The sequence below is a fragment of the Hemicordylus capensis genome, chromosome 1 (assembly GCF_027244095.1).
Source record: "Hemicordylus capensis ecotype Gifberg chromosome 1, rHemCap1.1.pri, whole genome shotgun sequence".
NCBI lineage: Eukaryota > Metazoa > Chordata > Lepidosauria > Squamata > Cordylidae > Hemicordylus > Hemicordylus capensis.
In genome coordinates, this window is record NC_069657.1 from 346,490,172 (window position 1) to 346,505,450 (window position 15,279).

Here is a 15,279-nt window from a genome sequence, read left to right on the forward strand (position 1 = left end):
CAGGCAGCCCCGATCTTCTTCTTCCTCTCACTGAAATTGGGTGCCACAGAGGAAGGAAGGGAGAGAACAGTGGGTATTCAGATATAATGACTACCAGTTTCTAATGTACTAATGTGAATACCTCTCCCTTGTGTCTTCAACCTGCCTTTTATCCACAAAAGAACATACCCTGCATCCCCCAGTATGAATGAGGTGGGTGCATACATTACTTAATGTATGTTGTTGTTTGATTTACCTCCAAGCCTTGCTTGTTGTTGCCTTTGATTGGGATGAGATGGGCTTTTGGTGGTGATGGGTATCTTAAAGAAGCAACATTTTTTCAGGTGCTATTGTCCAAATAAATTAAAGTAGAAAATGTTGTCTTTCAGTGGTTTCTGGATGCCATGCCTCTCTTCTCTTTTCTAAGAGTGTACTCCTAGAGAAAGAGTTTGGGTGTCAACGTTATTACTAAAGACCACAATAAATGCATGGTAATTTCAAAACAGTCATCGGGGCTAAAATCTTGAGTGCATTCTTGACAGGTTTCTGACACAGAAATATGAAAGAATTTGTGAGGTAATGTGCTATGTTAGAGAAAGATCCGAGAAGAGCACAAAGTTAGAACTAAGAATTTTCTTGAAAATGCCAGTTCTCTAAGTTGTAATTGCTTTTATTCATTGCAGCCCTATTATGCAGTGTTCCTGAACAGAGGTCGACTAGAAGTTCACGTCTCTGCTGGAGTAAGGGACCCTCGCAGGATCACCATCAAGCCTGAATCTGGCGAGTTTCATGATGGTAGAGAACATTCCATCCGGATAGAGAGACATCCTGGGTAATAAATAATAATATAAGGGTACTGTATTAACCCTGAGCATCTATTCCGATCAAATAACTGAAACTATGAGAAGGGAAGAATGGAATCACCATGCAGCTTTCATTTAAAAGTCATCCTCTGACAGTGATAATTTCATTATGGCATAGGTCATTCTTTAGAGTAGGCATTGCTGCTTAAGATTTTCATTAATCTAAATTGCTATGTTTAACCTTTGATACTTTTTGCAAATACACTTTATTAATCTAATTTGTGTGGCTCAGGAATTGGATCTTGAACTAATATTAAGGAACAACTTTCAAAGCGAAGGAGATGCACCTAATGCCAGTCACACTTAATTGAAACTAAAACTTCTTTATAAGTTTTTCAGAAAAACCTATCAAGGGAGAAAGTAGGATTCTTCCCTTCTACCCGGAAGTGTTTTTAAAGTGTAGGGGCTCAAGGCAAGCAGGATATTTATTTATTTAGTTAGTTAGTTATTTGATTTCTGTACCTCCATTCCAAAAATGGCTCAGGGCAGTTTACACACCTTAATCATAAATACTGTAAATAAGATGGATGGATCCCTGTCCCCAAAGGGCTCACAATCTAAAAAGAAACATAAGATAAACACCAGCAACAGTCACTGGAGGTACTGTGCTGGGGGTGGATAGGGCCAGTTACTCTCCCTCTGCTAAATAAAGAGAATTACCATGTTAGAAGGTGCCTCTTTGCCAAGTTAGCATGGGTTAGCAGGATATAATGAATGTTGTGTCAAGCAAAAGTAATTGGGTGGTATGGTATGGATCTACTGGCAGCCACACGGGAAAGAAAGAGGTGGCTGTGTGTGTAGCTGTGCTGATCAGGCCAGCACTGAAGTTGTGTGCAGAGCAGCAGGACAAGACAATTCCTCTTTCCTTGCTGTTCCCTACCCACACACATCCCAGCGGTGACTGAGTTAGCCATCCCCCCCCCCCCGCTTGCAGAGGATGGAGAGTATGTCAGTCACTTACAATAACTGATGTGCTTTGTCCTCCTCCTACAAACAAAACAAAGGAAGAGGAAGCATGGCATAACAGACTGAGAGGAGTAGGGAAAATCTGCTACCTCCAGATTGGCTTCCTGAGGCAAACACCTCCATCTGCTCCAAGTTAGGAGACTGGAGAAAACCCACATTAATATTTTGAAAAGTGGAGGGGAGCAGATACCTGTTTCTGTTTTGTTCTCATTCCTCCTTGACCTGTTGCCATTAGAGACACCTTTCCCCCCTGAGACAGTTTTTCATCTTCTGAGTTTGGGACCTACTTTGCTTCCATCCCATATGCAGACACAGCATAATTTTCTGAGAAGTGGTTGAGGCCTGCACAGCAGACATTCAGTGAGGCATGAGCTGCAGTCCAATGCAAACCTATCTAGGAGTAAGTCTTATTAAACTCAATGGCAGTTCTGAATAAAATTACATAAAACTGAAAAAATAGATTAGATAAAATTTACTCCTTAAATGGTGAGGGAGGACTGTGTAGGCTGATCAAATTAAAGTTAAAAATTACATTCAAATCATCTTGATACAATAGCAGCACTGTGTTCTTCAGGACCTTTTGGCCTCTACTGGTGCCTTGTTTTATTAATTATTCCTCTGTGGGTTCCATCCCTGCTAGCCAATCGTTGATGGGGGTTCTGGCCCCTGCTGCTGCCCTCACACTTCCATGCCCTTCTGCAAACCAGGCTTTTAAAACAGTAGGGCATTTCTTCAGTTCGGAAGGTGGCAATGCTGGGTGCGGTCCTCAGTGTGAACTGAAACAGTGAAAGCCAACCCATAAATCATGACCTTTATATTCTAACTGCAACAGAGTGTTCTTAATTTTGCCATATTTTTAATGGGAGTGTTAAAGATGGGTTTTTGACATGACACAGATTGGAAGCATGAGTGACTAATGTTTCCTTTCACCATACTTGGAAATGTGGGCATTTTCTCCACACTCATGCAGTCTCCCTGTGCTTCAGGGTGAGTTCTTCCTGTGTATTAGATCTGAGCTGAATTGGAGGGGCCAATATTCATGGACACTGGTGTTCCTGAAAAATTGCTCTCCCTTTTGCCATTGAGCAGGTAGTGGAGGAGGAAACATGCAGCTGGGTGGCACTTCCTGTCTTACCAAATGTACTGCAGCAAAATACTAAAGGGCTGGCCTGGTTATCTTAGCAACAAAGCTGGATTTCTTTCCTTAGCCTAGTGAGAGCAATGTGGCTTCATTTACGCATTGATGTTGCCATATAATGAAATCTGATTGGCTATGGGAAAACACAATGACTGCAAATGCTCAGGACCAAAAGTGAAAATTTTAAACTGTCTAAGGTTTTTCAGGAACATTTCGCAGCCCCCAAAAGTACTCTTTTTGTGGCAGCTGTTCATGTGTCAAACTACAAACAGTACAGCTACAAAGCAAATCTCCAGATGAAAGCTGTAAACATGGTTGGAAGAAGTAAGAGTTTCTCATATTTCCATTTTGCATGGCTTCTGAAGCCTTCACATGACATAATGGTTTGGAGGCCAGAAATGATTACTTCGATTATTTCTTTTTAACCTCTGGTTGCTTTAAAAAGTCAGAAACACACACACACCTTAAAAAATGTATTCATTTACATTTCTTTCTCTATACATTCCTTTTTGTCAGAACTCCATCTTTCTCTGACCCATGACCTTATCAAAAGCACCCAAGTAAAAAATCCTCTCCAGCTGGACTAGTACCTCGCAATAACATATCAGGTCAAAACTTCAAAATTCTTAAAGCCTGATTGTTTCTAAATTTTATTTTTTTTTTATTTTTTTGAAAAGGCCACCAGTATTCCAGTGACAGAATGCAAGCTGAGAGGTATCGAAAATGCTGCAATATCTAATAGATAATGCCAAAAGAAATTCTTTTGATTTAATAAAATCAAAATGATGTATAGGGTAATGCCAATTTGTTACCTTGTGAAGGCAACTCTCAGAACATAATTGTTTTTACACCACCCTCTAGTGGTAGTTGAGTGAAATGCACTTTAAACTTCTGTTTCTGAATTGTTCATGACTCTTTGCCCAAACATATGTACAACAGATTTAATTTTCCCATAAACTGGATTGACTATCAGTGGGGGGGAAATCATTCATTAAACAAACCCCTTCATCTCCTAATCCTCATGAAGGCTTTACTTTATTAAAAACAGAGGACATTTTTGAAAACCCTTCAGAAAGCTAATTGCCCATATAATTATAAACTAATTGCTTCCCATTCCCAGATAATTATAGGATAGCGTTGAGGAATACAGCATATCATTGTGTTCTGGTCTTCTGTGCCAGAGTGCATAAACATTTTATCTGGTAACTTGGAAATAGAAAAGGGCCTTGCAAATTGTTAAGAGATTTAGCCAGCAATGTCAGCTATAGGACAATATCATCAGCACCAGGGTTGTCCAGTTTTGCTTGGCGGTTGCTAGCATATTGGTATATCCAATATGGGTTTATATGGTGGTTGTTATAGATTCACACTGCTGGGAAAATGCAGTGGGACAACTAAGCCCAGCTGCTTGCCTTAGACAGAAGATCCAGCACTTACTGTAGCTAACCCTGACAGTTGCTTCTCCAAACTTTGACATGCAGTCACTGGGCATGAGCACCTTATTCCAAAGGTCAACTACTCTTGCACCTGGCCCTGATATCTATGTCCACCTTTCGATTCTTACTCCAGCATGAATATGACATCTTAAAGTCCTCAATGTTATCATCTTGTGTTAGTGAACTTATGACACTTCAAGCCAAATTGCTAGACACAGCTGTGCTTTGCCTTTAAAGATGTATATGGACTATGGCAATAAAGGGTTGAAATTGGAATGGTTCATCAGTGAGCTCTCTGTGTCAGTCAAATTGTCTGCAGTTAAATTAACATGGGCTCACACAGACATGTCCACCCACCAAAAAAAACCTTGATTCTTACATTATGAAATTGTTTATGAAAACAACACCCGGGGTGGAGGCAGCAAGCGCAGCAATATTCGCTTTCCTAAACTTACAATTCTACCAAGGGCCCAATTGAATTCAGCAGGGGCCTACTGTGACTTTAATCAAGTCATTGGCACTGGCATATAACTAGCATGGATTGGAAGAGTGATCCAGATTACAACTGTGGCAAGGGGTGGGAGTCTTTAGCCCTATTCCCTCTAGTACAAATCCAGATTGCTTTCCCCCATGTGTGCTCTTTGCCCTAGAAAAAACCTTCTTTCAATGAGAAACATTCTTCCAGGGCAAGTTGAGTGTACTGCAGAGAAACCAATCCAGATCAGGACCATGGTGGAAATTAGGGCTAAGTAGCCCTATCTTCCCTGCCACAGTCCTAATCTGGACTAGTCCCTGCCTCCGCATGCTATTTACAGGGGGAAAGGAAGGACAAGAACACCAAGCCCAATTTCAAATCACAACTAGTTTTGTCCTTAGTCATAAATAAGATGCAATAATCAATTAAGTTTATCAAGCTCTCCAAACGCTTTCTTTTAATTTTAAAAAAAGGTTGTTCAGGCTGCAGATCATTTAATTTTTTAAAAAAGGTTGTTCGGGCTGCAGATCAACAGATGAGGCATGGAACAGCTGAAGTTGCATACTTGTCACCCTTTTAACAAAGCTGAGCCCAGCCAGCCAGCTCTTTGGTGCAGAATTAGGAACAGAAGGAATTGCATTCAGCCTTTTGGTCCCCCTTCCAAAGAGTCAATGGACATGCGTTCAGCTTTATTTACAAGGTTACATATAAATGGTCTCAGCTGCTCCATTTGTAACCTGCTGGATCCAGAAGGGGACTGACATGCACAACATGCATTTCAAATGCCGCTTCCCACCCTCAGCACTTGCCCAATTAGGCTGTTCATATATTAACTTTATTATTATTATTTTGTAGGTTGTTTCTCATACAGGTTGATGAAGACAGGAGCCAGTCTCAAAGACTCCCAACAAATCAGTCTATTTCCACTAAGAAACTCTTTGTGGGAGGGACACCACCTGAGTTTCACACAGCCCCTATCAGAAACATACCTCCCTTTGACGGCTGTATATGGAACCTTGTTGTCAATACTGTGTAAGTCTATATTGATGTTGCTCCCAGAAGCTAACTAAAGTGATAGCCATTCTACATCCCAGTCTTAAATGTTTGTGACATATGCTTGCCAGCAATATCTGTCTGGTATAATCCTGAAGTAATACTGGTCAAGAAGCTTCACTTGAGCATCCTGCTATACTCAATTCCCATATTAATTTTTGACAAAATAGAGCAACTATGTCGATACTAACTTTTTTCATGGCATGACAAGAGCTTATTATGAGATCCGATATGAGATTCAAACAAATTCCCACCATTCAAATTGGATGCTAAAACTCAACACAATTAAAAATGAATGTATGAAAACTGGATGTTAGTTGCTGAACAGTCCTCTGATATAAATTAATCACATGGGAAACACTAATTATGAATTATATCTCTTATTTTATTTCACATCTTCCAGCATGTGTCATGCAAATTGGCATAGTTGAGGTGCCCAAGTCTTGGGATGAATATGCCACAAAGTGTTCTCAAATGATTCTCATGGTGAATATGTGAGGTTGGAAATTCCAAGAATATCCTGCTGGACTTCCAATTATTCTTAGAATGTTCTCTGAATAATTCTCATGCTGTGGCTTCATTTGCAAATGAAAAGCTAATCTGCACCTTTTTTCAAATCATTTACCAGCAATTACCAGTTAGGCATCAGGAATTATTGTCTCCCAGCAGGGAGACAGAGTCATGCCTTCTCTATAGTATGAAAATAAGAATATTTTTTTAATCGATTTTTGATTAATCTGAGCACGGGATTGGCTCAAGGTCACCAGGTTAGCTTAGTGGTTGAGAAGAAGAACTTGACATGGGTTCTTTTCCCACTGCTCTGAAGAAGGTAGTGTAGCCATGTTCAGAGTTATACAAACAGATTGGTACCTTATGACTCTAAAATTATATTATTTCCCGGTAGGTCCCCAGCTGTGGCTGGACTCCAACACCCATCACCCTATTGTCTATCACAGAAGGGCATGATGGAAGCCACAGCTGAAGACTCAAGCTTGATAACCTGTCTTTTGAAATTTAAATTCTGCCCTTTCTCCCTGCAGCTCCCTGAAGTATCTACACATATTTACAAGGAATTTTAAAGCAAACTATAGTAAAGCCTCACCTCCAACCTTTTACCTCACCTTGAGGTGAGCCTTCTACCTCACCATGAAGGCAGGAGGTGAGTCAGGAGGCAAGGCAGGAGGCTGGAGGTGAAGGGAGGTGGGAAGTTCGAGCCAAGGTGGGGCGAGGTAGGAGGCTCAAGGTGAGGCGGAAAGCGAGGTTGGAAGCGAGGCGAGGGGGAGAGGTGCAGAAAGACAGGGCATGGTGGGCTGGAGGCAAGAAGAGGCAGGAATGAAAGAGAGGTTGTGGAGGTTCAGCAAGATGGGAGGCTCAAGGCAAGGCTGGAGGCAAGGTGGGGAGGAAGGTGGGAAGCTTGAGCTGCAGCAAAGAGGCTGGAAGTGAGGTGATGCAGGAGCCTGGAGGCAATGTGGGAGAGGCACGGCAGGGCATGAGGCAGGCATGAGGCTGGAGGTGAGGCAAAAGGCTCAAGGTGAGGCTGGAGACAGGATACTCAAGGCTGCTGGTGAGGCTGGAGGCAAAATAGCACAGGAGACTAAGGCTGATGGTGAGGTGGGAGGCTTGCAGACTCGAACCAATCCGGTCATGTTCAGTTTTGTGCTCCCCCTTCTGAACATACCCCCGGCCTAGCTCGATTTCGAGCTGGTTCAGGGGTTCTAAGGTTTTTTTTAAATATAGATAGATAGATAGATAGATAGAATTGCTGCCAAGTCCAGAGTGGCAGCCACGGGGGGGCGTGTCCTCTGTCATATCCCCCTCCCCCACCATCCTCCCGCTCTAAGAAGGACTGGTTTGGCCCATTTTTGGGCTGTTCTGGCCCTTCCTCTGGTGGTGGTGGCCATTTTAGAAGCCACTATGCATGCTCAATGGGCCCCTGCATTGCCGGGTCATGTGTGGCAGCCACCGACCCAAACCCAGCGTTGAGTCTAAAAACAAAAACTTTTAAAACCTAGAACCCCCATACTGGCTCCAAGCCAGCTGGGGGGAGGGTTCAGCTCAAGGTCGAGCTGAACCAGGCCTGGTCAGACTTGAGGATGAGCCCTTGAGCTGGCCCAGTTCGATGGCGAACCAGCTCGACCACAAGCTGGTTCTCACATCCCTAACTCCAGGGAACTGCAGGGAGAAAGGGCAGGGTTTAAATTCCAGAAGACAGTCCTCACAGCTGAGGACCCACAGATAAATAATAGAGTTTTAGAGTCATATAAGTTACCAATCTGTTTGTATAAATCTGAGGATGGCCACACCACCATCTTCAAAGCAGTGGGAAAAGAACCCATGTCTGTCAGAAGCCAGTGCCAGACAACCAATCAGCAAGGAAAAAAACAGGGCTCCAAAATGGCGCTCAAAATGGCGAAACGTTTCAGTCTAAATGAGCTTGTTTCGTTCAGAGCTTGAAACAGGCCCTTTATTTAAAGGGCATTTTGTTTCAAGCTTGAAACACCTGAAATGGACCATTTCAAGTCGAAATGATTTGATGTCAAAACGTTTTGCACATCCCTACTCTCCAGTTCTAGTCCAACACTATACCACACAGGCTCTTCAAACTGAGATCTTATCAAATAAATCCAGAATTATCTTTAAAATTCTGTGCTATTTATTATTTGTTTGTTTGTTTGTTTGATTTTTATATTGCCCTTCCAAAATGGCTCAGGGTGGTTTACAATTAAAAACAGAAACCATTAAAACCAATAACAATTAAAACAGAAATATAAATATGAACACAAATTTAAAAACATCTTAAAAACAATTAAACTATCAGAACAATTAAAACCCTGAGAACCAGGTTAGCATTAAAACAATTAAAGCTAATTAAAAACCCTGAAAGGCCAGGCCAAACAGATGGATTTTAAGGGCTCTCTTGAAGGTCAGTAAGGAATTAAGACTGCAAATTTCTGCTGGGAATGCATTCCACAGCCCGGGAGAAGCTACAGAGAAGGCCCACCTCTGAGTATCCACCAAACGAACCGGTGGTAACTGGAGACGGACCTCCTCAGATGACCTTAATGTGTATTTAAATGCATAACAAAAATTCCTAACCTTTGAATATTGTTTATGGTAAGACAGTTTGTAAGTTTTTAAATAAACAGTAAATATACCAGACAAATGGATTTTATTGAAGAACTGACACCACTGATTTCATTATATGCTTTCAGTCCAATGGATTTTGCCCAGCCAGTGTCCTTTGAAAATGCAGATATTGGTCAATGTCCCGATTTAGGACCAGAGGGTGGCCCACCGCATGAAAAAGAGGATGAAGATCGTACAACAGGCTTGATCCCTCCTCAACCAGACATTACAGAGAAGAAAGAAAATGCAATTTCTCCTTCACCACCTCCACCACCCTTACCTCCTTCTCATGTAAGTGTGCTTGTTTTCTATTATAAGCGTGGGGGGTTGTAAATCACTTATTATTAGGACAGGAAATAGTGTCTGCATAGTTGCATGGCGATGGTGTATTAGTAATTCCTTGAATTCATAAATTAACACTTTATAAATAGAGGTGTTATGAAGGATTCATCCAACATCTTATTAAAATTCTTCTACAGGGAATACTGGAATTCAGAATCTGCTGCCACTTAAAAAGTGTATACTGTATTGTTCACTTCATTCAGAAAAGCACCAAAATATTGTCTTGAAACATAAACTAACTTTTCCCATGTGCAGTTGCCAGAGTATCTTTCATATACAGATCCAACTGGTCCCCAGGACTGCATTCTAATATTCCTGTTCCAGGAACAACTAGCCCTTATAGGCAACCTTGGAAAGAACAGAGCTACCAGATGTACATACAAGAGTCATGTACAAGCCCTCAGTCAATGCATAGTTAATCTCACTCCCAATATGTATTTCTCTGAAGTATGTCAGGAGAGGCACACTAAATAGCACAGGTGACAGGCTACGTGGCTTCTCTATCTTCTCCAGCTAGTTTATTTCTGTCAGGACTCAAGCCTAGAGCTGGACTGAAAGATGGAAAAGAATCAACCAAATAAATGTTGCTGACCATGCACATGGCCACCACGCATGCACGGTAGCCATGTGCATCCTGAAGTTGCATGCAGGCAGCTGGGTGAAGCCCTGTGGCTACACGCAGACTTCTGAGTGGCACAGCGGCACACTCAGAAGAGCGATGCACTCGGAAAAGCAGCAGAGCAGTGGTGGAGCAGAAAAGGAGTTGCTTTATTCATGCTTAAAAGTACTGCTCCTCGCCCTGCCAAGATGAACCTACTGGACGCGCCAAATCTATTTGTGCGCATCCCTAGCACTAGAATTTAGAATAGGTGAGAGAAGGACACAGACACATGCCTCGAAAACAAAGAGTTGCTTTATTGAGAGGTAATAAGGGTACAGAATGAGAAAGGGAGTAATTAAGTAGAAAGCTGAAAAGAGTCTTCCCATAAAGGGTTAGCAGACTTTCTGGTAATGGCGTAGGTTGCCCCTCACACACTTTTACCATGTCTTCATGCTAAGGACAGGAGTTTGGGGTGAAAGATTTAGAGAAAGAGATGAAGACATTCATAGCTACCTGTAGTCTAGGTGGGGTCCTCCTCTCTGGTAGTGTGATGACAGGAGGCTCAAGCACAAGGAAGATGCAAGAGGGGTACAAGAGAAGAAGACCCTCATGGGAGACAGTTTTGTAGTCATAGCTTGAGAGCATGATTTGGCGGGGAGTCAAGTAGTTTGCGTACTTGTTCCATAGGATTCTGTACTGATCAAGGTTGCATCCTGGGTGTTGTCACTTGGATGCTTCTCTTAAACAAAAGCGTGCTTCACAGGTCCTTTTTTACAAGTAGTAAACTGAATAGAATTGAGAGGGGGAGAGGTCTCTCTGGCCTTACTTACCAAACTGATAAATAGTGAGGAGGAAACGCATGTCCTTGGACTGGCCTGACTCTCTGTATGTGCTCGAATGCAATCAGAGTGGCATAGCCCACTCCCATTACAGTCACATTAATTGACCTAGGGGCACCAGGAAACACCTAATCAGAACGACCTGTAATCTCAAAAATGCAGCAGGCTGAAACAGGCTGTGTTTCTGGTCTGGGATGCACTGAAGCACACAAAATGGCAAACTGAACAAGCCTGGCAATGAAGTGGCCCCCACTTGAAAAGCAGTGGCGATCATTACATCATGATTTCCAAGTGCTTTTGCCATAAGCTCAGTTTCAATGTTAAGGCTCTGTAGGCTTTTCTGAACCACTCATTGAGGCTTAGTGGTTGTCCATACTTCCTACTAGCTCAAGCATTGAATCTGCCACCAGCTGAAGTGTGAACACAGACTTGCACGGGATACAACTAGCATGTCAAACTGGAATAAAATAGGATGAATTTAGCATGGTGCAGATTAATCCTCTCCATCAGCTGCTGTAGATTCTGTGGAAGTATTCTGAATACAAAAGAATTAAGGGGTGCCAAATGAAAACGGCAGGACTGAGGTAATTAAAACAATTCATGTTATGACCTTTATAATGCATAAACGTAGACAAGCTTGTTATCAGGTAGCACGTCCAAGAAGGGCAATGGTTAATATAAATCACGAAAATATATATTGACAAATTCCTGTTGTTGTTTGTTTCAAAAAGGAATATAGTATTTAATATTTTAAAAATATCTTAAATTTAATCAGTATTCAGAAATTTGTTTAATAAACCAACTCATTTTCTTCTTCTTCCCTTATCACAAACTGGACCCAGATTACAGTTCTCACTGTATCCAGTAGCTATGAGGCTCTCCATACTCTGATAACATCTGTCTTTCTTTTTGGGGGCAGAAATTATCACATTAGGAATCACTTCCAAAAGTAGTCTATTTGGCTTTTCTGCTTAGAAATAAAACTATAGCCATGATGTGTTTGTGAGGTAGATGCCAGTACAGTAAAGTATGGACTGTTCACTAACTTAGTTTTACCTGTACCATCTTTCAAATGGCAATGGTTTTTCAGTTTTCAGTGAGCTGGCTTGCATGTGAACCTGTCATCTAAAGGGGAAAGGGTTTTGAATGCCATTACTCCATCTCTTCTCCTTTCCTAGAACTTATTATAGGTCATTGCGTTAACATTTCAGTCAAGCAGGTGACAGTGGTCGGTTACCTGCTTGACATCAATGTGACACTTTCATCAAAGTTACTCCAATAGAAACAGAAGCCATTGTGGGATGATTTCACTATCTCTATATTTTATATAATGTGATTTTGAATCTAAGCTCATGGCTTTGGGGTGGGGTTTACTCGCACATGATTTGTTAACATGTGGATCAGTTCCCCTAGAACCCTTCATATCATTGTTGATGACTGTGTACCTTAAAATGGTCTGTCTAAAGCAGGGCTGCACAACTGTCTAAAGCAGGGCTGCACAATGCTGGACTACAGCACCCATAATCCTTGACTATTGGCCACTTGGCTGAGGATTATGGCAGTTGTCGTCCAAGAACAGCCCTTTGTTGGGCCAAGGTTGTGCAGCCCTGGTCTAAAGTCTCTTAAAATATACCAGGGTTGTTTTTGAGCCAGTATCAATAATGATGGAAGATAATAAATACATCTTACTGATTCTATATATGTGTGTCATAAAGCAACACTTTTTATTAATTCTCACTAGGTGGCGCAATGGTGACATATGGAAGCCAGTACATTATTTCAGTTCCCATTTATCTTTGAAAACCTAAAGTTCAATAAAGTTGACCATGCAAACCAGCCAGATTTCTGATCTAAAGCTGGTACCCAATTTTCAGGTCATACAGAACTGAAGCACAAACGTAAATGGTTTCAGCCTCCAACATGAAACAAGATTTGAACTGAAATTTTATTTTAAATTTCCTAAAGGTCAATGCATTAGAAAATAGAAGAAATGTGCCAGCTTTTGATAAATAATAGGAGGCATATTCATTGGATATGCATCCCTTCCTCTTTTGCAATAGTGGGTTACAACATGCATATTGTAATAACTGTATTGCCTGAACAAAATCATTAAACTAACTACCACTTGCCATTTCTCTTTAGAAAAATATAAAACTTCTGCAGATCCAAAACAACCGTATATCAGTTAATTGATCAGACTTGCTAGTCTAGTGACATGATTCTCATTTAGGGTGAGAAATCGTTCATTGAGGATCGCCATTGCTCAATAGCAGTGCAGCTGCTTTACATATAGGTTGACTCCCTGGCATTTTCATTCAAATGGACCTCAGATAGGTTTGGTGAAAAAGACGCCCATACTTGATACATTCTGTCATTTGTAATATAGTAGTATGATGGCAGATGAGCCAATGGACAGTACTCCATATCACATGCTCAGTTTATGTCATTAAATTTCATCTGCCTTTTGAACCATTCAGTATCTGAGTTGAATTCTAGCTTTGGTGAAGTGCAGTTCCGTTGTCAGGAGCACCTTCTGAAATGGTAGGAGTGTTTCATCAGGCAAAGCATTCTTGTGCAAGCACAACTCTCTTTTCTTTCCCAAAAAGAACTTCCTTTTTTTTTCCAAATTCAATTTTTATTGATTTTAACAATAGTAATATTATCATTAACAAATAAACAAATGTGGACTTCCCGCACACATCTCTTCGTGAATCATCAGCTATAAAATTTACCCTTGCTATAATAATAATTCAAAACATAAATTTAAACCCTTACAAACCCAGTTAATCTACCCAACCTGCAATTTTTACTAAATTTCAAACCCTGCTGTAAAGTCCATAGTAGGAAAATAGTTCTTTAGATACAACAAAAATGGTTTCCAATCTTCTTTAAAGCATTCTAATCCCAAAAAGAACTTCCAACAAAAGAGCATTGTCCGACCTAAAGTAAATATCCAATCCAATGGTTTTGGAAGGACAAATTATGTTAGGATCTCTGAACAAGGAACCTGAATGCAGCAGTAAGATTTTCCCATTAAGTTGAGATAATTTTACTTGAGATCCCTTTGTCAGTAACAATCAGAACCAGATTAAGGTTATGAGAGAGCCTAAGGCTAATGGGAGAAAAGGACTGGAATGGAGGACCTAAAAATTTATGGCCTAAACCTTCAACTTTATGAGCTTATGGATTAATCTGGAGCTGGTAACCATCATGAATGCCCCTAGCATTCTTAAACACTATAGATTTAGATCACAATAAGCCTTTACTGTTGAAATAGCAAAAGATGTGTTCTTTTTAAAAATTATTTTCAAGGTGCCACAAGACACTCCTCTCTGTTGTTTTGGAAGACCAACATGACTAGCTCTTTAGAATGTGTTATTATTGAAATGTTATATTATTGAAATCTACTACATCAGTGTAGCTCCATCTAACATTCAGCAACCTTAAGATTATGCCTGACTATTGCAGAATTTGAGCCATAGATATCTCCATTCTTTCTTCTTACTTTCCATTGTATTGCTTGCTGTCTTAGGCTTTTTGACTTTATACTGTACAGATATCTTTATCATATATGCCACTGATACAAAATGATTTGGGTTGCTGGGCGCTGCTTCTCCTCTCTCATTTACTTGCTACTGTATTGTACTTCATTATGTGCTGCACTTAATGCAGGTTTAAGCAGGTCTTCATTTGCACTTTGCATAGGGGCTACTCTTCATTTTCAAGGAATGTTGATTTTTTTAAAAATAAGCAGAATAACCACCATCACTTTCTGCTGAAAATGCGCTCTGTGTGTGTTTGTGTGTGTGTGTGTGTGTGTGTGTGTGTGCGCGCGTGCACGCTGAGACAACTTGATATCAGTGATTGCTGCTTCTGCCTCATGTTCTTTACTGCTTCTCAGGATTTGCTTGCTGCTGAAGTGAAGAGTGCCACCATTTCAGCTGACTATGACGCTGTGACGGTATCTCCTACTGTTTCTCCCCACCCCCCACCCCCAGTTTTATTTAACATTGCTGTGTGAACTGCTGTGCTTTTTCAGTGATTATGTTCTTCCCTTTGCACCTTAAATGGCTTTTCCCCCATGGCAGTGCAGCTTTGTCTGCAGACAAATGTGTAAGATCCTCCATCAGTATTCTTCCCATTTGCTCAAACAGCTCTGTTGAGAGCATCCATTTCCTGTCATACAGAAAATGTCAAAGTCAAGTCAAATCAAAAAAGGTTTCCAGCAAAACCAAATAATTAAAAGGTCCCTCCTTGAAACTGTTCTGTAGTCCTGATTTGGCTCTAAGTCCTATCAAGATTAGAGCTTTTTAAAGTTGTACTCCCAAGCATTTCTGAATGAACATGGATATGTTTAGCAACTCCCTCTGGAGTAGCCCATTGTAGTTTGTAATACAAGTTTGGCTTCACCATGCATCTTGGTCTTATTTCCCAGTCCGAGCCAATCAAAGCTATTGCTAT

At 41.0% G+C, this 15,279-nt stretch overlaps 1 protein-coding gene across 12 annotated transcripts in view; it reads left to right on the plus strand.

Annotated features, from left to right (window-relative positions):
• LAMA2 (laminin subunit alpha 2) overlaps window positions 1–15,279 on the plus strand; it is a 759,697-nt gene that overhangs the window by 725,934 nt on the left and 18,484 nt on the right. For 9 of the 12 annotated variants that reach the window (XM_053286200.1, XM_053286157.1, XM_053286175.1 and 6 more), the window contains 4 exons: window positions 663–811; window positions 5,713–5,889; window positions 9,123–9,327; window positions 14,720–14,779. In XM_053286200.1, coding sequence (XP_053142175.1) covers window positions 663–811; window positions 5,713–5,889; window positions 9,123–9,327; window positions 14,720–14,779 — 591 coding nt within the window. The other 3 variants (XR_008313916.1, XM_053286222.1, XM_053286162.1) reach the window with 3 other exon arrangements.